The sequence below is a fragment of the Nicotiana tomentosiformis genome, chromosome 6 (genome assembly GCF_000390325.3).
Source record: "Nicotiana tomentosiformis chromosome 6, ASM39032v3, whole genome shotgun sequence".
NCBI lineage: Eukaryota > Viridiplantae > Streptophyta > Magnoliopsida > Solanales > Solanaceae > Nicotiana > Nicotiana tomentosiformis.
In genome coordinates, this window is record NC_090817.1 from 21,201,345 (window position 1) to 21,226,974 (window position 25,630).

At 38.3% G+C, this 25,630-nt stretch overlaps 2 protein-coding genes across 2 annotated transcripts; one reads left to right on the plus strand and one right to left on the minus strand.

The window, feature by feature from the left end:
* Window positions 1-3,573: 3,573 nt before the first annotated feature.
* On the minus strand, window positions 3,574-4,616 carry LOC104119840 (uncharacterized). Its single transcript, XM_009631433.2, has 2 exons — window positions 4,494-4,616; window positions 3,574-4,155 (listed from the first exon to the last, which is right to left on the minus strand). The coding sequence occupies exons 1-2, from the start codon at window positions 4,614-4,616 to the stop codon at window positions 3,574-3,576; spliced, it is 705 nt and encodes a 234-aa protein (XP_009629728.2).
* A 16,625-nt stretch (window positions 4,617-21,241) lies between these two features.
* Window positions 21,242-23,824, plus strand: LOC104119838 (F-box/LRR-repeat MAX2 homolog A-like). The gene has a single exon (XM_009631430.4). It carries the CDS (start codon window positions 21,357-21,359, stop codon window positions 23,538-23,540), a length of 2,184 nt encoding a protein of 727 aa, XP_009629725.1. The 5' UTR covers window positions 21,242-21,356; the 3' UTR covers window positions 23,541-23,824.
* The last annotated feature ends 1,806 nt before the right edge of the window (window positions 23,825-25,630 follow it).

Genomic DNA, 25,630 nt, shown 5'->3' on the forward strand with positions numbered 1-25,630 from the left:
GCAGTCTTCAGCCAACATGCCAAGTCTAAAAATGATCTATTAACCTCCCGAAACTCACCCGAGACCCCCAGGACTTTAACCAAACATACCATCAAGTCCCAAAACATCATACAAACTTAGTAGAACTCTCATATCACCTCAAACAACGCTAAAACCACGAATCATACCCCAATTCAAGACTAATGAACTTTGAAATTTCAAATTTCTACAAGCGACATCGGAAACTATCAAATCAAGTCCGATTGACCTCAAATTTTGCACACAAGTCATAAATGACATAACGGAGGTATTCCAATTTTCAGAATCGGATTCCAACCCCGATATCAAAAAGTAACCCCCCCACCCCCCGGTCAAACTTACCAAAAATCCAACTTTTGCTATTTCAAGCCTAATTCTACTACGGACCTCTGAATAATTTTTCGGACACACTCCTAAGTCCAAAATCACCATACGGAGCTATTGGAATCATCAAAATTCAAATCCGAGGTCGTTTATACATAAGTCAATATCCGATTATCTTTTCCAGTTTATGTTTTCAATTATTAGACTAAGTGTCTCATTTCACTTCGAAATCCTTCCGAACCCGAACCAACTAACCCGGTAAGTCATAAAATAATTGTAAAGCATACATTGAGCAGTAAATGGGGGAACGAGGTTATAATACTCAAAACGACCGGCCGTGCCGTTACATGTAGGCAGATTGATGAACAAAAATCATGTTTGCCAAATGTTCAATTTACAAACTGAGACATAATTTTGTCTTTCCTAGATCTTTCAGCTCGAATTCCTTCTTTAAATAATCAATTTTCTTTTGGAGTTCTGTAGGAGTTCCAATAAGGTTTATGTCATCAACATATACAGCAAGTACAACAAACTCCGATGTTGTTTTCTTTATAAAAATACATGGACCAATGATATCATTTATATAACCTTCCTTTAATAAATACTCATTAAGGCGGTTATACCACATTCTTCCTGATTGCTTTAGACCATACAAAGATCTTTGCAATTTGATTGAAAACATTTCCCGGGACTTCGAATCATGTGCGTCAGGCATTTTAAATCCCTCAGAAATTTTCATGTATATCTCATTATCAAGTGAGCCGTAAAGGTAGGTTGTAACCACATCCATTAAATGCATGTCAAGATTTTCATGGACAGCAAAACTAATGAGATAACGAAACGTTATAGCATCCATAACAGGAGAATACGTCTCTTCATAATCGATACTAGGCCTTTGTGAAAATCCTTGTGCAACAAGGTGTACCTTATATCTTTGTACCTCATTTTTATCATTCCTTTTACATACAAAAACTCATTTATAGCCAACAGGCTTAACACTATTTGGTGTTTGGACTACAGACCCAAAAACTTCACGTTTCGCAAGTGAAGTTAATTCTGTCTGGATAGCATCTTTCCATTTTGGTCAATCATTTCTCTGTCTATATTCATAAACATATTTTGGTTCAAGATCCTCATCCTGTTTCATTATTTCAACAGCAACATTATAAGCAAAAATATTATCGATAACAATATTATTTCGGTTCCATATTTTTCCCGTTGAGACATAACTTATTGAGATCTCTCCATTCTCATCATTTTCAAGTACCTGAACCTCCCTTGAGGTTTTATCATTTGTTATGTCTCTGTGCTCTTCTTGAGACACTACCTCCGTATTATGATCACTTTGATCATTTGCTCTTTTTCTTTTTTGAGGATTTTTATCCTTAGAACCGATTGGTCTACCAGGTTTCAAGCGTAGTTTAGACTCATTTGCTTTAATTGATTGTCCTACCGGGATATCAACTCGAATTGGAGCATTAGCAGCTGGAATATGTGACTTAGTCACCCTTGGTAGGTCAGTGAATACATCTGGCAGTTGATTTGCAATATTTTGCAAATGAATTATCTTTTGACCCTCTTGTTCACATTGATTTGTTCGAGGATCTAAATGAGATAGTGATAATACATTCCAATCAATCTCCTTTTTTAGCTTCTTATTTTCTTCCCCTGATGTTGGGTATATTGATTCATCAAAATAACAATCAAAAAATCTTGCAGTAAATAAATCTCCAGTCATAGGCTCCAGATATTTTATAATAGAAGGAGATTTATACCCAACATATATCCCCAACCTTCTTTGGGGACCCATCTTTGTGCGTTGTGGTGGAGCAGTTGGAACATATACCGCACATTCAAAGATTCTAAGATGGAAAATATTTGGCTCCTGACCAAAAGCCAATTGCAATGGGGAGACTTTATGATAACTTGTGAGCCTTATCCGCACAAGTGTTGTTGCATGCAAAATAGCATGACCCCATACTGAAATGGGAAGTTTTGTTCTCATAAGTATTGGTCTAGCAATTAATTGGAGGCGTTTGATCAATGATTCTGCTAGACCATTGTGTATGAACATGAGCAACCGGATGCTCAATTATTATCCAGTTGATATACAATAATCAGTAAAGGCCTGAAATGTAAACTCATCAACATTATCAAGACGAATTGTCTTAATTGCATAATCTGGAAATTGTGCTCTTAGCTTTATTATTTGAGCCAACAATCTCACAAATATCATATTGCGAGTTGATAATAAGCACACATGTGACCATCTTGTCAATGCATCTACCAAAACCATATAATATCTAAATGGTCCACATGGAGGGTGAATGGACCCACATATATCACCTTGTATACGTTCGAGAAATGTAGGGGATTCTATCCTAACTTTAATAGTTGATAGTCTAATAATTAATTTTTCTTGAGAACATGCAATACAAGAGAATTCGTTAAATTGAAGAATCTTTTGGTTCTTCATTCAATGTCCATGTGAATTCTCAATTATTTTACGCATCATAGTATAACCAGGATGACCCAACCGGTCATGCCAAATAATAAAATTATCTTGATTAGTAAACTTTTTATTTACTATGGCATGCGTTTCAATCCTTCTAATACTTGTGTAATATAAGCTGGGGGAAAGAACAGGTAACATTTCAAGCATATATTTCTTACCTGACTTTATTGTAGTAATATAAAGATATTCAAACTTTTTATTATTTGTAGTCTCAATGTGATATCCATTTTGGCGAATATCTTTGAAACTTAGTAAGTTTTTTTGAGACTTACTACAATATAATGCTTCATTAATAACCAAATTTGTTCCTCTCGGTAGTAATAAATTTGATCTTTCTGAGCCTTCAATTAATCTTGTACTGCCAGATATTGTATTAACATTGGCTTCTTTCATCACCAAATAATAGAAATATCTTGTATCTCTTAAAATAGTTTGTGTTGTAGCACTATCCAAAGACATATATCATCTTTATTGATCTTGGATCTAACTGAAGACTGAGAAATTTTCATATTCTTCATAAATAAACAAAAAGTACATCATAAGAAATACGAAAGACTATAAATAAAATAAACATTAGAAATTACACGAGGAATATAGAAACTAGCATATATGATGCTTTATGAAAGTACACTTAAGAAGAACAAACTACATAAAGACATAATATGAAAATAAGAACTTTTCTTAAAGCTTTATTCCCCAGTAAGATAATCAATTCCTCAGTAAATATCCTCAAAGAAGTCTCTAGCTTCTAAATGAGTAATATTTGCAAGGCCTCCAAAATCATCATCTTTATATGCAAGATTTGCCTCACCATCATCATATTTGTTTGAGGGGCCTGCTTTATCATCATCACTTTGAAAAGTTAAGTGTGCCTCCACATTGTTATATTTTCTTTTATTGGATGCTTGATAAAGTTTGACAAAATGGTCAGATGTACGACAAACACGTGCCCAATGACCTTTCATACCACACATGTGGCAAATATTAACTCTGCCTTTCAAAGGATTATTTTGAGGATCCTTATTGTTCTCTTGTTTATCTCCGCCATGATGACGATAATTATTTCGTCCCCTTCCATGTCCTTGTCCACTTCCATGACTATGGCCACGACCACGATAATGATTTTGTCTTCTTTCAAACTTTTGAGTAGCTGCTACCATATTCACTTCGGAAAATGGTGCAGATCCAGTGGGATGAGCTTTATGATTTTTCATTAAAAGGGTATTATGTTTCTCAGCCACCAAGAGGCATGAGATTAATTCAGAATATTTCTTTAAATCCTTTTCACGGTATTGTTGCTGCAATACCATATTTGATGCATGAAAAATAGAAAGAGTCTTTTCTAGTAAATCCTCATCATTCACAATTTCCCCACATAATTTAAGTTGGGAAGTTATCCTGAATACAGCAGAATTATATTCACTTACAGTTTTAAAATCTTGTAACCGTAAGTGAATCCATTCATATCGAGCTCTTGACAATATCGTTGCCTTAAGATGGTCATATCATTCCTTCAAATTGCTCCATAATTCAAATGGATCCTTTAGGGTTAAGTATTCGGTCTTTAACCCTCATCGAGATGATAATGAAGGAAAATCATAGCCTTTGTTTTATCCTTGCCTGATGTTTCATTTACTTGTATAATAGTATTTTCAAGAGCTTTTGCACCAAGTTGAATTTCAGCATCAAGGACCCATGATAAATAATTCTTTCCGGAGATGTCAAGTGCCACAAATTCAAGCTTTGATAAATTAGACATAATGAAAACTATCATTAAAAAAAATAGATATATTAGAAGCAATTTGGGAAATTATGAAACAAGAAAAAAAAGGTCATGTAATATTATAACGATCCAACCGGTCATTTTGAATATTTACACTTCACTCGGTATTTTACGGGCATGAGTAGCTCCGTATGATGTATTATGACTTATGTGAATCGTCGGTTTTTGATTTTCAGGTTATTCGGAATCAAATTGGAAGAATGGATTTCATTATTGAAGCTTTAAATTGGGAGAGTTGATCAAGTTTGACTTTTTGTGGATTTGAACCCGGAACGGAGTTTGGATGGTTTCGGAAGGTCTGTTGGGTGATTTTGGACTTAGGAGCGCATCCGGATTGCGATTTGGAGGTCCGTAGTGGATTTGGCTTGAAATGGCGGAAGTTGGATTTTTGGAAAGTTTAACCGGTAGTGGATTTTTTTATATTGGATTCGGATTGTGATTTAGAGAATTAGAATAGCTTTGTTTTGTCATTTGGTACTTGTGTGCAAAATTTGGGTTCATTCCGGGTTGATTTGCTATGTTTCGGCATGAGTTATTGAAGTTGAAAAGTTCAAAGTTCATAGATTTTGATTTGAGGTGTGATTCGTCATTTTGATGTTGTTATGTGTGTTTTGAGGCCTCTAGTAGGTCCGTATTGTGTTATGAAACTTGTTGGCATGTTCGGACGGGGTCCCGAGGGGCTTATGTGAGTTTCGGATTGATTTCGGATCATTTTCTTCATGTTTTCATGGTTGGTTGTTGTTGGTTCTGGTATGACCGCACCTGCGGTTGGTTTGCGCAGGTGCAGTGATAGCAAAAGTGACAAAGGAGTCGCAGGAGCAGAGGAGTTTCTAGGAGCAAGAGTCCGCAGAAGCGGAGGTTCATTATCATCTGCGAAGACGCAGATGCGGTGTGAAAGGGCACAGAAGCGAACGTCAGCGCAGGAGCGCAATTTGGACTCGCACTTGCGTGTGCGCAGTAGCGGAGTTTCTACCGTAGGTGAGAAGGCAGACCTCCAGTGCTTCTCCGCAGAAGTATGTTTTTGGTCACAAAATCGACGCCGCAGAAGCGGCTAATGTTCCGCAGGTGCGAGAATGCTGGGCAGAATGCTATAAATCAAGGCTTTGGTTCTTTTATCATATTTTGAGTTGTGGGACTCGGATTGAGGCGATTTTTGGAGAAATTTCATCATAAGGATTGGGATATGTGTTCTACACGTGGTTTTGATCTTATTCCATGAATCTACCTTGGATTGTGAATTTTAAAGAGGAAATTTGGGGTTTTGGCATAAACTTTCATAATATGAATTTTTGAGTTTTGAACGTCCAATTGGAGTCGGATTTGTGTGAAACTGGTATGGTTGGACTCGTAATTGAATGAGTTATCGTATTTTGTGAGTTTTGTTGGGTTATGAGGTACGGGCCCGGGTGTGAGTTTTGGCCGATTTTGGGTTTTTTATTAAGGGTTTGATCTTTATCATTTGGAATTATTTCCTTGGGCTTTATTTGATGTATTTGAGTTGATTTTGGCTAGTTTTGAGTCGTTCAAGAGTCGCTGCGCGCGTGATGGCATCTTTGGAGCATCGCTTGGCTTGCTCGGCATTGGTATTCGCTTGTTCGAGGTAAGTAACTCTTCAAAACTTAGTGCTGAGGGTATGAAACCCCGTAATACATGTTATCTAATCGGTATAGAGGTCACGCACATGCTAGGTGACGGGCGTGTGGGTGTGTACCATGTGAATTGGGACTTTGTTGCTTCTATGGCACTGTATAGTGGTCCTACTTTGTTGATATTCGTGTTTTCACCATGTGATAAAGTAGTTAAGTTGTCAATCATGCTAGATATCATGTTTAGGCATTATGCCTATACTGTTTGGACCCATAGTGGTCATTTCTTACTATTATCTCACTGATTTCATTGATATTTCGTACTCGGTCATATTCATACATTCATACCATATCTCAGTCTTAGTTATTATTTATTGATACATCATATTATTGTTGTCGGGCTAGTTTCATGACATTGTGAGCCCGTGAGTGAGACTGGAGAGATTGATGATTGAGTGAGGTCGAGGGCCTGAGTGAGAGTGACATTTTGGGATCGGGCTGCACGCTGCAACATGTTATCTTGATTACATATTTTGGGATTGGGTTGCACGCCGCAGCATGATATAAAGATTACAAATTTTGGGATCGGGCTGCATGTCGTAGCATGTTATATTGATTACATTTTATGAGATCAGGATGAATGCCACAGCGATATAGCGCTTGGGCTGAAGGAGCCTCTCCAGAGTCTGTACACCCCCAGAGAGTGCAGTCGACTATATAAATGTAGATCGGGTTGCACGCCGCAACGAGCCTTATGGTCATATATGGATCGGGCTGCATGCCACAACAAGTATTGTACAAAGCTGAGTGATTGAGTATGCTAAGCATTAAGCATAGTGAGAGAGAATGTGAGACAGTGAGTTAATTGGCATAGTGAGTGTACAAACTCTGTTTATGTACTTTTCAAACAGATGATGTATTTATTTTATTTTATATTTATGAATTCTATTCTTAGAAGCTCGTGATTTGTACTGCCAGTCCTTGAAAAATGTATAAGATTCAGTAAATTACTTTCGTTTAATTATTTTGTTAATATCATTGGAATTGGATAGTTTTTAATTGGCTTACCTAGCGGGTTGGGTTAGGTGCCATCACGACTAGTTGGATTTTGGGTCATGACAAGTTGGTATCAGAGCTCTAGGTTCATAGGTTCTACAAATCATGAGCAAGTGTCTAGTAGAGTCTTGCGAATCGGTATGATGACGTCCATACCTATCTTCGAAAGTCTATAGGACATTTAGGATATACTTCCCATCTTTATTTCCTTATCATGCGACATTAATTCATCCTGAAGCGTAAATCTTTGAATTTCTTCCACGCATTCGTATGCGCACATGAGCGCTCGGTATCAGCTGTGTATCTCCATCTTGTGATTCGATGAACGAGGTTCGAGATCTGTATTCTGTGTTTTGGTGATGGGCCAGTCTGGAGGACTTGAGGCCATGGTTAGACCGCAGCTTAAGCTCGGTAGCTTCAGTTGTAAATTTTACATTTGGAATCATATGTCCGGTAATGTCCCTACGAGTAGAATTTATGGTTCGATGAGCGGTGGAATGGCTTTGTGATGAGTATGATGTGACTGCGGGATGTGTTAAGACGATTTGAATGCGACGAGAAGTGTTTCCTTGAAATGTAAAGGAGGGGCCATTGGTTGCTTGATTTTTGTTTTGATGTGACGTACAGTCTCGAGTATGAGTACATTAAAGGATCCTTTCTGTTGCTTAATGCTGGAACGAAATAGGTTCTCATGTCTTATTATCGAGATCAGACTCAGGGAGATTAAGTGATTGCTTAGTAGTTGTGGCTGTGAAAAGGTATAAAGAGATGTTAGTTTGAGGCTAAGCAAGTGGGTTATAACCCGCAAGGTAATCTACGGATGTGTGGTTTTTATAATGTTGTGGGGGGGATCTCCTTTCTACCAGTGGGGTATATTTGTGCAATTTGAGTTTGGATCGGTTGTAACAGTTGACAAGACTATCACGAGGATGAATGTGAGATTTGCAGATGATTTAAGGTATTATATGATTTGTGTTACATGGGCTTACAGAGGGTTTAGTTGAATTTCAGTGAGGGATTCTGGCAGTAAAAGAGTATGGGTATTGTGATGATATCGACTGTTTTGTTCTATGGCTTTGAGCCAAGTAGGTGAGTATGCTATCGATGAGTTGATTGCATGGTTATGTGTTGTATTGGTTTCGGTTCGGGGTATACTGGTGAATCAGTTATGACTTGCAGAGGTCGAGATCGAGGATGACTCAGGTAAAGGAAATTCGGGATACAGGTTATATTACACTCTATGGGCATATGGGAATCAAAAAATAATTAAGTGGTTATTCGTAAATGCAGTGTACATGGAGTAGGAATTTGCTCGGTTGCTTAGGAGTGTGGGTTACTCCCTTGGATGTTGGTGTGCTAATGTGGCATAGGTTGTTCAGTCCGTTTGGTCAGTTTAATTGAGATTTGAGTAGAGTGGATGACTCTCGAGAATGGTTCTAATGGATTCAAGATTTATATGTAGCGACTTGAAATTTTCAAGATTTGTATATGGCTAGAAACTGAGAGTTACATTGGATGGTGTCGAGACTTATGGCATTTTTTTTATATCACTGTGGGTTATGAATTTCAGTATCAAGAAGGTGAAGGAAACATTTTTTGGTTCACATAAGGTCTCTTTAGAGTGGGTGTCTCGGTTGTGGTGTTTTGGGGTGCTTAAGAGGGAAGTCAGCGGCTTATGGGTCTTAGGGCGTTGTGGTTTTATACTAGGGTCTCTTGTATGGTGAATTTTGGTTAAGGATCATGGTGTTCTAGCAAGGGGAAGTATCAATTTAAAGGCAATTTGGAAAGGACTTGGAAAAATAGGACAGCTTGGTAGTAGTTTGGATCATTAAAGTAATGGATATAATCGGTTCTTTAGGTACTTATGACATGGCTAGTCTCTACAGGTGTTTCGTGGCAAGGCTCTTGGGTTTGGCGACCTGCGTGGCTGGGTTGAGTTAGAGAGATTCGGTTTTGATAGCTTGGTTATGTGCAAATGGACTTCAAAGAGTTCTCAATGGTTTCTACCACGGTTTGAGAAGTATATTTCCTATTGGCATGAGGAGCATGTGGTGTATAGTGATTTTCTCCTAGATGAAGTCAAATGGAAGGTCCTTGGCTAATTGAGTATGTAGTTGCTTATGACTAGGAGTAGACTATGAGGTTCTCGTATTTTTCATATGATGGCATGGTATATGCGTTGTGTTACGTGGGATTGAGATATGTGAGCGAGATCACAGTTCAGTTTTGAAGGGAATATCATAAAATTCGTAGGCAACATGGACGGTTTCAGATGACTAGGTAAATGATATTACTATTTGGTATGGCTTGATGAGAGTATACATTTCAGAAGGGGCAATGTGTTTTGATTTATGGATACTTCACTGGTACTGTGGCACTCTCCTGGTTGATCGACTGCTGATATTCAAATTTTGCTATGTGGCACAGAAGAATTTTAGAAGTATTCCTCGTGGGATGATCGTGTATGAGAGATGTGTTAGACATTCTGGAGGTGGAGTTAGGGTCAGATATGGTGATTCCTGTGTTCTATGGATTTGGAGACTGGGAGTTCTCAAGATCAGCTTGTTTCATGGTTGTGGACTGTGAATTCATGGAAAAAGCTAGACATATGATATTATGTGTTATGATTCGGTCATTGTGGGCTTTCGGAGGGTTATTTATCTATTTGTGGGTGCCCGGAGTTGATTTGGGGGTCCATTGGTAGGCCCAATTAGGATGTGTATTCTACACCGAGCCGAATTGGTTGGCTTCATACTGCTATTGTCGAGGGATGTACCATTCGGTTGTTGTTGAACTTATTCGTGTTCTGAAATGATTTGTGAGTTACTCTTCTATGCTACGAGGAGTTGTGATCCGTTGGTTATAAGCACACCTGGTGCGGTTCTATTTGGGCTTTATAACGAAATTTGAGCGAGTTGAGTAATTAGGTATTACATGGTTAATGGCGTATGGGTTATGTTCTTTCGGGTTTTGTGTGGCATTGTGTCATCTGCTTCTCCGTGGTTATGGTAATGCACTTTGAGTACTTGATGTTAGATTACACGTGGTTATTGATTTTGAGCATGATGGCTGGGGTATTAAATATGGATCAGTGTTTGGATGGGGTCACGCATTATAGCGGAGTTATGTTGAGATATGATCCCCTATGTTAGATTCGTGTGTTTTGGTTCTGCAGTGTGTGATAAGTTCTTAGCACTGCGTTGTGGTGGTACTTGTTGAGCTTGCAGGACAGTTCTCTCGTTTGAGTCATTTTTCCATGATTGAGTACATTTGGAATGTTGTTTATTGGTACACGGATTGCACAAGTTTTGGCTTTAGATTTTATGGGTGCGTCATGTCACTAAAGTGGTCGCGTTGGATGAGATGAGGTCATTGGACCTAGAATGGATACTATTGGAATAGATTACAGCATGGTTGGAAAGATAATATCGGAAGTCGGCTTAGAAATTTGATAATATCGGAAGTCGGCTTAGAAATTTGCTATAGTTCTTGTCGAAGGAGAGGGAGCTCCATGACTTGTTGATCTGATGAATGGTTACGAGTTTTTACGTGTTTCTGTCATCATCGGTAGTGTACAAAGGTTTTAGAATGGAGTCTTGTTTGATATGAGTTTTATTACCAGGCATTGGGTTGTTTTGAGCAGCTACTGTGATTAGAAATCATTGCTACGAGTATCTGTGTTATACGATATATCATGCGATTGTATCTTGGGTTATGGTTGCAGCTTGGTACAACTTGTTCAGACTTATACAGTGTGTAGTTGCGAGATTCAGATCTTATAAGAAATTTCGGATGTTAGAAATTGGATTCTAAGGCTTGTGGGCTAGGTTGAATTGAGATTTCAGTTATGTTGTGTTATCGGACGTATATGGGTTAGGGTGATGTGGGATCACCCCCGGGTATGTGCATGGCAAGGTTATACGGTGGTTTGATGGCTTTGAGAACAACTTTGGACACGTTCGAAGATGAACGTATGTTTAAGTGGGGGAGAATGTAACGACCCAACCGGTCGTTTTGAGCATTTGCACTTCGCTCGGTAGTTTACGGGCATGAGTAGTTCCGTATGATGTATTATGACTTATTTGAATCGTCGGTTTTAGTTTTCGGGTTATTCGGAATCGAATTGGAAGAATGAATTTTATTGTTGAAGCTTTAAATTGGGAGAGTTGACCAAGTTTGACTTTTTGTGGATTTGAACCCGGAACGGAGTTTGATGGTTCCGGTAGGTCCGTTGGGTGATTTCGGACTTAGGAGAGTGTCCGGATTTCAATTTGGAGGTCCGTAGTGGAATTTGGCTTGAAATAACGGAAGTTGGATTTTTGAAAAGTTTGACTGGGAGTGGATTTTTTGATGTCGGATTCGGATTGTGATTCCGGGAATTGGAATAGCTTTGTTTTGTCATTTGGGACTTGTGTGCAAAATTTAGGTTCATTCCGGGTTGATTTGCTATGTTTCGGCACGAGTTATTGAAGTTAAAAAGTTCAAGGTTCATAGATTTTGATTTGAGGTATGATTCGTCGTTTTGATGTTGTTATGTGTGTTTTGAGGCCTCGAGTAGGTCAGTATTGTGTTATGGAACTTGTTGGCATGTTCGGACGGGGGCTCGGGTGAGTTTCGAATTGATTTCAGATCATTTTCTTTATGTTTTCATTGTTGGTTGCTGCTGGTTCTGGTGTGACTGCACCTGCGGCTGGTTTGCGCAGGTGCAATGGTCGCAGAAGCGACAAAGGAGACGTAGGAGCAGAGGTGTTGCTAGGAGCAGGAGTCCGTAGAAGCGGAGGTTCATTCGCATCCGCGAAGGCGCAAATGCGGTGTGAAAGGGCGCAAAAGCAAACGTCAGCGCAGGAGCGCAATTTGGACTCGCACCTGCGTGTGCGCAGCAGCGGAGTTTCTACCGCAGGTGCGAAGGCAGACCTCCAGTGCTTCTCCACAGAAGTGTGTTTTTGGTCGCAAAAGCGACGCCGCAGAAGCGGCTAATGTTCCGCAGGTGCGAGAATGCTGGGCAAAATACTATAAATCGAGGGTTTGGTTCTTTTATCATATTTTGAGATGTAGGACTCGGATTGAGGCGATTGTTGGAGGAATTTTCATCACAAGTATTAGGGTAAGTGTTCTACACTTGGTTTTGATCTTATTCCATGAATCTACCTTCGTGTTGGTAAGGATTGTGAATTTTAAAGAGGAAATTGGGGGTTTTGGCTTAAAGTTTCATAATATGAATTTTTGAGTTTTGAACATCTAATTGGAGTCGGATTTGAGTGAAACTAGTATGGTTGGACTCGTAATTGAATGGGTTGTCGTATTCTGTGAGTTTTGCTGGGTTACGAGGCGCAGGCCCTGGTGTGACTTTTGGCCGATTTTGGGTTTTGATTAAGGGTTCGATCTTTATCATTTGGAATTGTTTCCTTGGGCTTTATTTGATGTATTTGAGTTGATTTTGTCTAGTTTTGAGTCGTTCGAGAGTCGCTGAGCGCGTGATGGCATCTTTGGAGCATCGCTTGGCTTACTCGGCATTGGTATTTGCTTGTTCGAGGTAAGTAACTCTTCTAAACTTAGTGTTAAGGGTATGAAATCCCATAATACGTGTTATCTGATCGGTATTGAGGTCACGCACATGCTAGGTGACGGGCGTGTGGGTGTGCACCATGTGAATTGGGACTTTGTTGTTTCTATGGCACTGTATAGTGGTCCTACTTTGTTGATATTCGTGTTTCCACCATGTGATAACGTAGTTAAGTTGTCAATCATGCTAGATATCATGTTTAGGCATTATGCCTATACTGTTTGGACCCATAGTGGTCGTTTCTTACTGTCATCTCACTGATTTCATTGATATTTCGTACTCGGTCATATTCATACATTCATACCATATCTCAGTCTCAGTTATTATTTATTGATACATCATATTATTGTTGTCGGCTAGTTTCATGATATTGTGAGCCCGTGAGTGAGACTGGAGAGATTGATGATTGAGTGAGGCCGAGGGCCTGAGTGAGAGTGACATTTTGGGATCGGGCTGCACGCTGCAACATGTTATCTTGATTACATAATTTGGGAACAGGCTGCACACCGCAACACGTTATATTGATTATATATTTTGGGATTGGGTTGCACGCCGCAGCATGTTATATTGATTACATTTTATGGGATCGGGTTGCACGCCGCAGCGATATAGTGTTTGGGCTGAAAGAGCCCCTTCGGATTCTGCACACCCCAATGAGCGCAGTCGACTATATATATATGGATCGGGTTGCACGCTGCAACGGGCCTTATGGTCATATGTCGATCGGGCTACACGCCGCAACAAGTATTGTACAAAGCTGAGTGATTGAGTGTGCTGAGCATTGAGCATAATGAGAGAGAATGCGAGATAGTGAGATTGAGTACTCTGGGAGTGTGATTACATGAGCTCATCATCGTGATACATTGCATTTGTCATGCGTACTTGAGATACATGCATAGAGATGCATTTCCTTCTGCTACCCAGTTTTGGGGACATTTAGGATTTTACCTGTATCTTGACATGTAGGCATAGAGACGTACTTTCCTCATGCTATCTGAAAATGAAACATCTTACTTATTGTTGAAAGGATTTTTGGGAAAATCACAGTTTTCAAACTTACTCGTAAAAGATTTGGCATTTTCGGTAAAAGATTTGGGTTTTCACTGAGATACTTGAAAAGAAACGACTATTTCCTGAAACTGTGAATGAACTGAGCATTTTATTTCTGAGATACCTCTTCTATTACTTGTACTATGTTGTTATGAACTGTTGTAGAATATTGGTGTTGGACCCGACCTTTTTGTTAGCTCGTCACTACTTTCAACCTAATGTTCGGTTTGTTACTTACTGAGTACATGGGGTCGGTTGTACTCATACTACACTTCTGCACCTTGCGTGCAGATATTGGCTGTTGATGTTGCTGTGATCGATGGGAGCTAGATTGAAGATGTACCTGCGTCGCGGTTGTAGCTACCTCTTGTTCATGGTCATCTTAGATCTATAAAGCTTTGTTTATGTACTTTTCAAACAAACGATGTATTTATTTTATTTCATCTCTATGAATTCTATTCTTAGAAGTTCGTGATTCGTACTGCCAGTCCTTGAGAAATGTATAAGATTCAGTAAATTACTTTCGTTTAATTGTCTTGTTAATATCATTGGAATTGGATAGTTGTTAATTGGCTTACCTAGCGGGTTGGGTTAGGTGCCATCACGACTAGTCGAATTTTGGGTCATGACAAGTTGGTATCAGAGCTCTAGGTTCATAGGTTCTACAAATCATGAGCAAGTGTCTAGTAGAGTCTTGCGAATTGGTATGATAACGTCCATACCTATCTTCGAGAGGCTACCGGACATTTAGGATATACTTCCCATCTTTCTTTCCTTATCAATTCAGCCTGAAGCATAACTCTTTGAATTCCTTCCACGCATTTGTATGCGCACATGAGCGCTCGGTATCAACTGTGCATCGCCGGCTTGTGATTCTATGAACAAGGTTCGAGATGTATATTCTGTGTTTTGGTGATAGGCTAGTCTGGAGGACTTAAAGCCATGGTTAGACCGCAGCTTAAGCTCGGTAACTTTAGTTGTAAATTTTACATTTGGACTCATATGTCCGGTAATGTCCCTACGAGTGGAATTTGTGGCTCGATGAGCAGTGAAATGGCTTTGTGATGAGTATGATGTGATTGAGGGATGTGTTAAGATGGTTTGAATGCGACGAGAAGTGTTTCCTTGAAATGTAAAGTAAGGGCCATTGGGTGCTTGATTTTCGTTTTGATGTGACGTACAGTCTCGAGTATGAGTGCATTGAAGGATTCTTTCTGTTGCTTAATGCTGGAACGAAATAGGTTCTCATGTATTATTGTCGAGATCAGACTTAGGGAGATTAAGTGATTGCTTAGTAGTTGTGGTTGTGAAAAGGTATAAAGAGATGTCAGTTTGAGGCTAAACAGGTGAGTTATAACCTGCGAGGTAATCTACGGATGTGTGGTTTTTATAATATTGTGGGGGGGATTTCTTTTTTACCAGTGGGGTATATTTGCGCGATTTGAGTTTGGATCGGTTGTAACAGCTGACCTGACTATCACGAGGATGAATGTGAGATTTGTAGATAATTTGAGAAATTATATGGTTTGTGTTACATGAGCTTACGAAGGATTTAGTTAAATTTCAGTGCGGGATTGTGGCAGTAATAGAGTATGGGTATCGTGATCTTATCGATTGTTTTGTTCTATGGCTTTGAGCCAAGTGGGGGAGTCTGCTATCAACGCGTTGATTGCACGGTTATGTGTTGTATTGGTTTCGGTTCGGGGTATACTGGTGAATCAGTTATGACTTGCAGAGGTCGAGATCGATGATGACTCAGGTAAAGGAAATCCGGGATACAGGTTGTATTACACTCTATGGGTATATGGGAATCATAAAATAATTGAGTGGTTATTCGTAAAGGATGTAGTGTATTGATTTTGAGCATGATGGCTGAGGTATTTCATATGGATCAGTGTTTGGATGGGGTCATGCATTGCAGCGGAGTTATGTTGTGATATGATCCCTTGTGTTATATTTGTGTGTTTTGGTTCTATGGTGTGTGATAGGTTCTTAGCACTGCGTTGTGGTGGTACTTGTTGAGCTTGCGGGACAGTTATCTCATCTGAGTCATTTTTCCATGATTGAGTACATTTGGATTGTTGCTTATTGGTACACGAATTGCACGAGTTATAGCTTTAGATTGTATGGGTGTGTCATGTCACTAGAGTGGTCGTGTTGGATGAGATGAGGTCATTGGACCTAGAATGGATACTATCGGAATAGATTACAACATGGTTGGAAGGACAATACTTAGAAATTTGCTATAGTTATTGTCGAAGGAGAGGGAGCTCTATGACTGGAGGATCCAATTGTCGTATTTTGTGAGTTTTGTTGGGTTACGAGGCGTGGGCTCGGGTGTGATTTTTGGCCGATTTTGGGTTTTGATTAAGGGTTATATCTTTATCATTTGGAATTGTTTCCTTGGGCTTTATTTGATGAATTTGAGTTGATTTTGGCTAGTTTTAAGTCGCTCGGGAGTCGCTGCGCGCGTGATGGCATCTTTGGAGCATCGCTTGGCTTGCTCGGCATTGGTATTCGCTTGTTCAAGGTAAGTAACTCTTCTAAACTTAGTGTTGAGGGTATGAAACCCCATAATACGTGTTATCTGATCGGTATTGAGGTCACGCACATGCTAGGTGACGGGCATGTGGGCGTGCACCATGTGAATTGGGACTTTGTTGCTTCTATGGCACTGTATAGTGGTCCTACTTTGTTGATATCCATATTTCTATCATGTGATAAAGTAGTTAAGCTATCAATCAAGCTAGATATCATATTTAGGCATTATGCTGGTACTGTTTGGACCCATAGTGGTCATTTCTTATTGTCATCTCATTGATTTCATTGATATTTCGTACTCGGTCATATCCATGCATTCATATCATATCTCAGTCTTGGTTATTATTAATTGATACATCATATCATTATTGTCGGGATAGTTTCATGACATTGTGATCCCGTGAGTGATACTGGAGAGATTGATGACTGAGTGAGGCCGAGGGCCTGAGTGAGAGTGATATTTTGGGATCGGGCTGCACGCCGCAGCATGTTATATTGATTACATATTTTGGGATCGGGCTGTACGTCGTAACATGTTATGTTGATTACATATTTTGGGATCGGACTGCATGCCACAGCATATTATATTAATTACATTATATGGGATCGGGCTGCATACTGCATCGATATAGCGCTTGGGCTGAAGGAGACCCTCCGGAGTCTGCACACCCCCAGTGAGCGCAGTCGACTATAGATATGTGAATCGGGTTGCACGCCGCAATGGGCCTTATGGTCATATGTGAATCGGCTGCATGCCACAGCAGGTATTGTAGAAAGCTGAGTGATTGAGTGTGCTGAGCATTGAGCATAGTAAGAGAGAATGCGAGACAGTGAGATTGAGTACTCTGGGAGTGTGAATACATGAGCTCATCATCGTGATATATTGCATTTGTCATGCATACTTGAGATACATGCATAGAGATGCATTTCTTTCTGCTACCCAGTTTTAGGGACATTTATGATTTTACCTGTATCTTGACATGTAGGCATTTAGACGTACTTTTCTCATGCTATCTGAAAATGAAACATCTTACTTATTATTGAAAAACTTTTGAAAAAAATCACAGTTTTCAAACTTACTCGTATTTTGGTATTTTCGGTAAAAGATTTGGATTTTCACTAAGATACTTGAAAAGAAACGCCTATTTTCCTGGATTTATGAACGAACTGAGCATTTTATTTCTGAGATACCTCTTTGGTTTGTTACTTACTAAGTACATGGAGTCGGTTGTACTCATACTACATTTCTGCACCTTGCGTGCAGATGTTGGCTGCTGATGTTGTTGTGATCGATGGGAGCTGGATTGAAAATGTACCTGCGTCCCGGTTATAGCTGCCTCTTGTTCGTGGTAGCCTTAGATCTAAAAAACTCTGTTTATGTACTTTTCAAACAAACGATGTATTTATTTCATTTCAACTTTGTGAATTCTATTCTTAGAAGCTCATGATTTGTACTACCAGTCCTTGAAAAATGTATAAGATTCAGTAAATTACTTTCGTTTAATTATTTTGTTAATATCATTGGAATTGGATAGTTATTAATTAGCTTACCTAGCGGGTTGAGTTAGGTGCCATCACGACTAGTTGAAATTTGGGTTGTGACAAATATGGTATTCATATTTATATAAATAAAATTCACCAAAATTTTTAATCAATAAAATTAACCAAAAATTTCTATGGCAAATTCTTAATTAATTAAGAAAAAAATAAACAAAAATAGAGGTGAACGCTCAGCTGTAATTATGGCAAAATCTTGTTACGAAATGATTTAATATACGTATTCTATATTTTCTTATAATATTTTAATAATAATTTTATAATGATCTTACAATCTAAATTAACTGGTATATGTGCAGATTAGCAATCAACCTTGGGAAAAAGAAAATTCTGACGTAATAACAATGATATGACAACTTTAAAAGAAACATACGAGAAAGCAGAGTGGTGATAGCTAGTGTGTGCCGGATCGGACTTGAGTAGAAGCTAATTTGTGCTGATAACGTATTATAAATATTACTCAAAGTAACAATATATAACAAAGAAAAACAAACTAAGAGATATAGAGAGAAAGAGAGGAAGAGAGATTCTTATTTCTTCTTCAATTGTATGTATTTTCCTATCTATTATAAGGCCTTTATATATGCATGAAAAGTGAAGAAAAATATGTCATTGAATATGTCATTAAGCATAGAAATATGTCATTGAATATGTCATTAAGTATAGAATTATGTCATTGAATATATCATTAAACATTTGAGAAGATCATGGAAGAAGAGGAGACATCCACCGTAACTTAATTTTTGTTATAACAAGTTACACTATTCTCTGCCACTTAGTAGTTAGTATCAAGAAAATAGTAATTTAGATATATAAGGATCTAACACAAAAAGAGCACACAAATCACAATAGGGGAACAAAATGAGGAGTTCGGACTCTCAACCAATCTACTTAAAACAAGCAGCATTACACAAGTACTCTCTTTTGTATCACATTGTAGAAAAACACAAGTACTCTCTTTTGTATCAAGTCTCATCAACATCAACTATAAAATTTTCACCAATGGCAAGGATAACACATACAAATTCATGTCGTTAAAAGAATAATCGCTACTCGTTTACTCCAAAGTGAAGAACAGTAAAAATGACGAGATTATTACTTAAATTATCATTCAGCTATTAAAAATAATGTAATAAAGTCACTTTTTTTTTATTTCAGAACAAAAAAATCACTCAGTAACACGCATTTTTCTTTATTTTATAACAAAAAAATCACTCAACTTGTAACACTTTTTTTTTCGGTAACAGAAATATCACTTGAATATTGCTATGTCACACCAAATATATTCTTAGCAGAAAAGTGTATTTACGATAACAATTGTGACACAAAAATATTTGAAAGCCAAAAAATAATATGCATAAAATCCATCCTTTTAAACCAATATAGGATTATATCCGACTTATGAACCCGACTCCTCTAATCGTTATTTCGGTGAAATTTTTGAGTCAAAGGCTTATCGTTCCCATTCAAAAGGTGGGGTGGGGTGGGGTGGGGGTGGAGGATTGTTTCTCAATTCTTAAAGGTTAAGGGGATAAAATAAAATTTACTTTATTTGTAGTTATAATTTTTATATAATTTTTGCATATTATAGTTAATGATAAAAAAATTAGATGTATTTAACTCCATATTGTAGACGTTTGTTTGACAGAACTTGCAAATTAAAAAGTGACAATTTTTTTCCACAAAATGATAGTGGGCGTCGAATTCACAACTAATATTATACAAACTCAAAAGGCTTAATTTCATCTATAAATTACCGTGGGAAGTTAAAAAAAATTTTGGTTTAAAGTAGGGGTGTCAATGGATATTTAAAAACCGACTAAACCGACCGAACCGTACCATACCGAATCGATTTTTAGATTTCTTTTAATAAAATCGTAGGTTTTTATATAAATCTATAACCGTACCGATAATTAGGGTAGGTTTTTTATTTTATAAAATACCGAACCGTACCGAATAAAATTACATGTGAAAAATATATTTATATATTAAGTTTAAGAATAATAATGTATTAAAATTTTCCTTGGGCCTTGGAATTGTGAAAACGGTTACAAACAAACAAGTAATTAAACTCAAAATCTTAATTCCCAAATCTATAATGCTACTCCTATTGAAACTAGGACTCGTTTGGCCATAGATTTTATCAAAATAAACTTGGATTTTATTTGGCAAACACATGTTTGGCCATAGATTTTGCCTACATTTTGGAGCTGGTTTTGGGCCAAATTTTCACTATTATATTTTTTAAAAATTGCCCCAAACTTTTGTATTTTATAAAAAAGCCCACCATTTATTATTTTATAACGATGTTGCTTCGTCTTCTCGGTCATCTGATAGTGTATCACGTAGTTCATTATGGTCTGCGATAATATAATGAATGTTATTGATAATGGTATTGTTGGGTATTTGTGATAGTTTTTAGAATTTGTGGGTATAAGTCATGTTTCATATTTTTCCAAACCAAACTTCATCCAAAACAGATGTCCAAACACATTTTCATCTTCAAACCAAACTTCACCCAAATCAGATTTTTCAGAATAAATTTGAGAATCTATGGCCAAACGCTAGCTAAATTATTTCCAACATATTCACTAGCAAGACACAAGCTATTCTAGCGATTAGTAGCAAACTACAATGTATTGAATATGTTTCTTTTCATATGATTTAGATTTATCTTTTTGAATATTTAATCTTCTATAGACTTTATTCTTGAGTTCCAGCTTAGTTAATATCTTTTCACTCAGTTAATATCTTTGTTTAGTTTCTTTTACGCTGTTGTAGAATAATTGATGGATCTATCCCCTGACCATCTTTAATATTTTCTTAATCATCACCCTTTAAAGAGTAAAAATATCTAGAGAGTTTGCTAAGTTCTATAAAAGTATGTATGTTATTGCATTCTACTTCTATTAGTGACTTTTACATGACATTTAAAAAAATACCGAAAATTAATCGAATCGTACCGATACCGAAGAGAAACCGATATGATTGAGACGGTTTCAAAATATCTAATTTTAATTATGCATAATAAAATAACTAAAAAATTGATATCGGTATAAATTTTAAAAAATAACCGTCCGCACCATTGACCCCTAATTTAAAGTCATTTAACACGAGTGTTATATTGTTTATAGTCATATAACACGAGTGTTATATTGTTTTAACGCCCAACGACCAACGGGTATGGATCACACGTGACACTCACATGGGTCCTGCTCATCGTCCCACTCCCTGCAACCCAGTACCCTGCTCTATCCCACACCCCCACCACCCACAAACACACAATAGTTTACTGACTTTCAAAAACCCCATAATCCTCCATTTCTCATTCACGACTCATTATTTTTCAACAAGCTTTTTTCAATGGCAACTTCAGCTAGACCCACTACTCTTAATGATCTCCCCGACGTAATACTTTCCAACATAATCGCCGCCGTCTCCGACGTCCGCAGCCGCAACGTCGCCGCTCTCGTCTGCCGCAAATGGCTCGTCCTAGAACGTTCCACCCGCACTTCCCTCACGCTCCGAGGCAACACGACGCGCGACATTTTCATGCTCCCAACTTGCTTCCGGTCTGTTACTCATCTCGACCTCTCACTCCTCTCACCTTGGGGCCATCCCCTCCTCTCTCCACGCGCCGCCGCAGATAACGACGGCGCTGATGATTCAACCCTCATCGCCCATCTTCTCCGCCACGCATTTCCTTCAGTCAGTTCACTCACTGTCTACGCGCGTGACCCGCACGCGCTCCAGCTCTTGCCCATCCAGTGGCCCCAGCTTAAGCAGATCAAGCTTGTCCGCTGGCACCAGCGTCCGCAATTAGCTAGTGGGGATGAGTTCAGCTTACTATTTCAAGGGTGCTCGCAACTGGCCTCGCTTGACTTATCTACTTTTTATTGTTGGACGGAGGATTTACCACCAGCCCTTGAATCGAATCCTGTCGTTGCGAGTAATATGACTGTATTGAATCTTTTAAACGCTTCATTTTCGGAAGGTTTTAAGACGGATGAGATTAGAGTCATCACTAAATGCTGTCCTTATTTGAAAGATTTTAAGGTTGTTTGTATGTTTGATCCTAGGTACATTGGTTTTGTTGGTGATGAGGCTTTGGTATGTATAGCTAAAAATTGTCCCAAATTGTCCGTGCTTCATTTAGCGGATACGTCTGTTTTGTCTAATTGCAGGAGTGAGAGTGATCTAGATGAAGAGGGGTTTAGTATCGACGATGGGAAAATTAGTGTTTCGACTTTGATTGAGGTATTTTCGGGTCTTCCTTTACTTGAAGAGCTTGTATTAGATGTTTCTAATAATGTTAGAGATACTGGTCCTGCTTTGGAAGTGCTGAACAAGAAATGTCCCAAGTTGAAATTGTTGAAGTTGGGGCAATTTCATGGCATTTCTATGCCAATCGAGTCGAAGCTGGATGGAGTTGCACTTTGTCAGGGGCTTCAATCTTTGTCGATTAGGAATGTGGGTGACTTGGATGATATGGGTTTGATTGCAATTGGTAGAGGGTGTACAAGATTGGCCAAGTTTGAGATTCAAAGCTGTAAGAAGATCACAATGAGAGGAATGAGGACGCTAGCTTCTTTGCTCCGGAGAAGCTTGGTTGATGTCAGGATATCTTGCTGCAAGAATCTTGGAGCGTCGTCTTCGTTGAAAGCATTGGAACCGATACAAGAACGTATCGAGAGGCTTCATATTGATTGTGTGTGGGATAGTGTTGAAGAAATTGAAAATCTTGATGGTTGTGTTGAATACGGGTTTGATCTCAATAAGGCCAATGGCGGTGAGGCATCAAGCCATCCTGCTGGATTCGGGGATGCATTTGGATCCGCTGATGATGATCTCATGTTTAACAGGAAAAAAAGATGCAAGTACTCCTATGATCTTAATAGTGTTTATGTGGAAGTGAATGGCCATGGCAATGGATTTGGTGAACGAACATGGGACCGGCTGCAATATCTCTCACTTTGGATTGCTGTTGGTGAGCTTTTGACTCCTTTAGAAGCTGCAGGTCTTCAAGATTGTCCTAACTTGGAAGAGATAAAGATTAAGGTAGAAGGAGATTGTAGGCTATGGTCAAAACCTTCAGAGAGGGCGTTTGGGTTGAGCACCCTTATACGGTTCCCTAAGCTTGTGAAGATGCATTTGGATTGTGGAGATATCATAGGTTATGCACACACTGCCCCATCGGGCCAGATGGATTTGAGCCAGTGGGAACGGTTTTATCTCTTTGGGATTGGACATTTGAATCTCAGGGAGCTTGATTATTGGCCACCACAAGATAGGGATGTTAACCAAAGGAGTCTATCACTGCCGGCAGCTGGGCTGCTCCAAGAATGCCTTACACTCAGAAAGCTGTTCATCCATGGAACAGCGCATGAACATTTCATGATGTTCCTACCTAGAATCCCAAACCTACGAGATGTACAGCTGAGAGAAGATTACTATCCGGCGCCAGAGAATGACATGAGTACAGAAATGAGAGCAGGCTCCTTGAGCCGATTTGAGGCAGCCCTAAACAGACGCCAGATTTGTGATTGATGCAAACAACTGATGATATTGTACAATTTTCCAATATCTAATCGTCCTTGGTTTTATTCATCATAGATGCAAGGAACAGATACTGTTATACAACTTTCCTGTACCCAATAGTCATAGAGTACATTCCTGGGATAGTCATGTTGTCATATTAAATATCCAGGTCCTGTGTGTAGTTTTATGTACCAGTTAATTTACGCATCTTGAACAAAGAAGATGGTCAATTTTGGGAGTGAAATTTCATTGCTGAGAGCAGAAATAGGTGTATGAACACTACTTTTGATTGTGCGGAAGGATGAACGTATTAATATTATGTTTCTAAATCTGGAAAATCACACAACAGTTACAACTTGATCCAGACATCTTTAAAACCTCTACATGTGTTTCTGTAAAATGAAAGAGATTGCAGACCAGCAGAGTGAGTATTCACTCTAGAATCGTGTGAGAACTTCCTCCAACTTGGGACCCGTTTCGCTGTAGATTTTGACAAAATAAATTTGGATTTTATTTGGTAAACACATGTTTGGTCATAGATTTTGCTTACATTTTGGCAAAATCCCAAAACTAGCTCAATGGGCCAAAATATCACTATTACATTTTTTAAAAATTGCTCCAAACATTTGTATATAATAAAATAGCCCACCATTTATTATTTTGTAACAATGTTGTTTTGTCTTTTCGGTCACCTGATAGTGTATCATGTAATTCATAATAAAAATGATAATTTTGTATCAAATTTATTTATGTTTAGGACTATAGTTTGCGATAATATAATGAATATTATTGATAATGGTATTGTTGGGTATTTGTGATAGTTTTTAGAACTTGTGAGTATAAGTCATGTTTCATGTTTTTCCAAAATAAATTTGGGAAATATGTTTTGAAAACTGATGTCCAAACACATTTTCATCTTCAAATCAAACTTCACCCAAATCAAATTTTTCAGAACAAATTTGAGAATCTATGGCCAAACGCTAGCTTGTCTTTTCATTCAGCTCTGCCCGTCAGTTCGCTTACAACAAAATATGGGTAAAACCAGGAGAAAAATAAATGAATAGTCTACACAGGCCTCTGGTATTAACATCTACAATTAGAGATGGCAATCGGGCGGGGCGGGTGCGGGTGCGGGGCAGGTTTAATCTTAACCCGCAAATATTTCAACCCGCTCCGCCCCGCACCACATAACAAAATCTACTGTATTCAACCCGCCCTCGCATAACAAAAAAGTTTTTTTTTTCATTTTTAATGAGTAGTAATTCTGATATTAAATCTTTTTCTTTGACGATCCAATAATATTCCTAAATCATGGAAAAAATAAATATATTCCTCCAACTAATTAGGTTACTCGCACATATTATTGTTTATATACAAAGTAGTTTCTTTAGCATGCACACTGATTACTTTTTGATTATATATTTTTTTGGTTATGATATTAAATTGTGAAATTTATGGGGATTTTTTTTTTGCTAAGAACCAAATAGAGTTCTAATACCAAAAGGAACAAGAAGGGGAATACCTGGAAAATGTGTGCAAAAATGCAAAAAAAAGACTTTCGTCCTTATTTTCCATTTTGTTAACCCTTACATATCGATTTTGTTTCACTCGATATAAACCCAAAAAAAAACCATAATATAAATAGAAAAGTAGAAAACTATTTGGTATTAGTCGATTCCTAGTCAAGTTTAATAAAAACTTACATGGACTCTTATCTTGTTCCTCTCTAACTTTTCAAATTAATATTATAAACATCTTACAAATAGATTATATTTATTTATAGGCAAAAAGTTCCTGAAATGTTAATGGCGATTCTAGCAACGCAAAAGTGGAAATGGTTAGCACATGGCAGATAATTTACAGAATATCAAATAGATCAACCAAGAAAATTTGTTTAAACCCGCTTATACCCGCATAGACCCGTGCCCCGCCCCGCCCCACATCAGTTTCAAAAAACATTGCTTCAACCCGCCCCGCACCAGCACCACCCCGCATTACCTTAGACCCACACCGCCCGCACCCACACCGCCCCATTTTCCATCCCTATCTACAATTGACTGGAATTTCCTGCAATTAGTCTACCAGATGTCCTTCGGGTA

What these genes read in the sequence shown, in the direction of transcription:
- LOC104119840 (XM_009631433.2), bottom strand. Translation starts at nt 4,616, where the DNA reads ATGTCTAATTTATCAAAGCTTGAATTTGTGGCACTTGACATCTCCGGA. An exon ending in TTGAAAATACTATTATACAA is followed by an intron (nt 4,156 to 4,493) that starts GTAAATGAAACA and finishes ATGGTATTGCAG; the next exon opens with CAACAATACCGTGAAAAGGA.
- LOC104119838 (XM_009631430.4), top strand. Translation starts at nt 21,357, where the DNA reads ATGGCAACTTCAGCTAGACCCACTACTCTTAATGATCTCCCCGACGTA.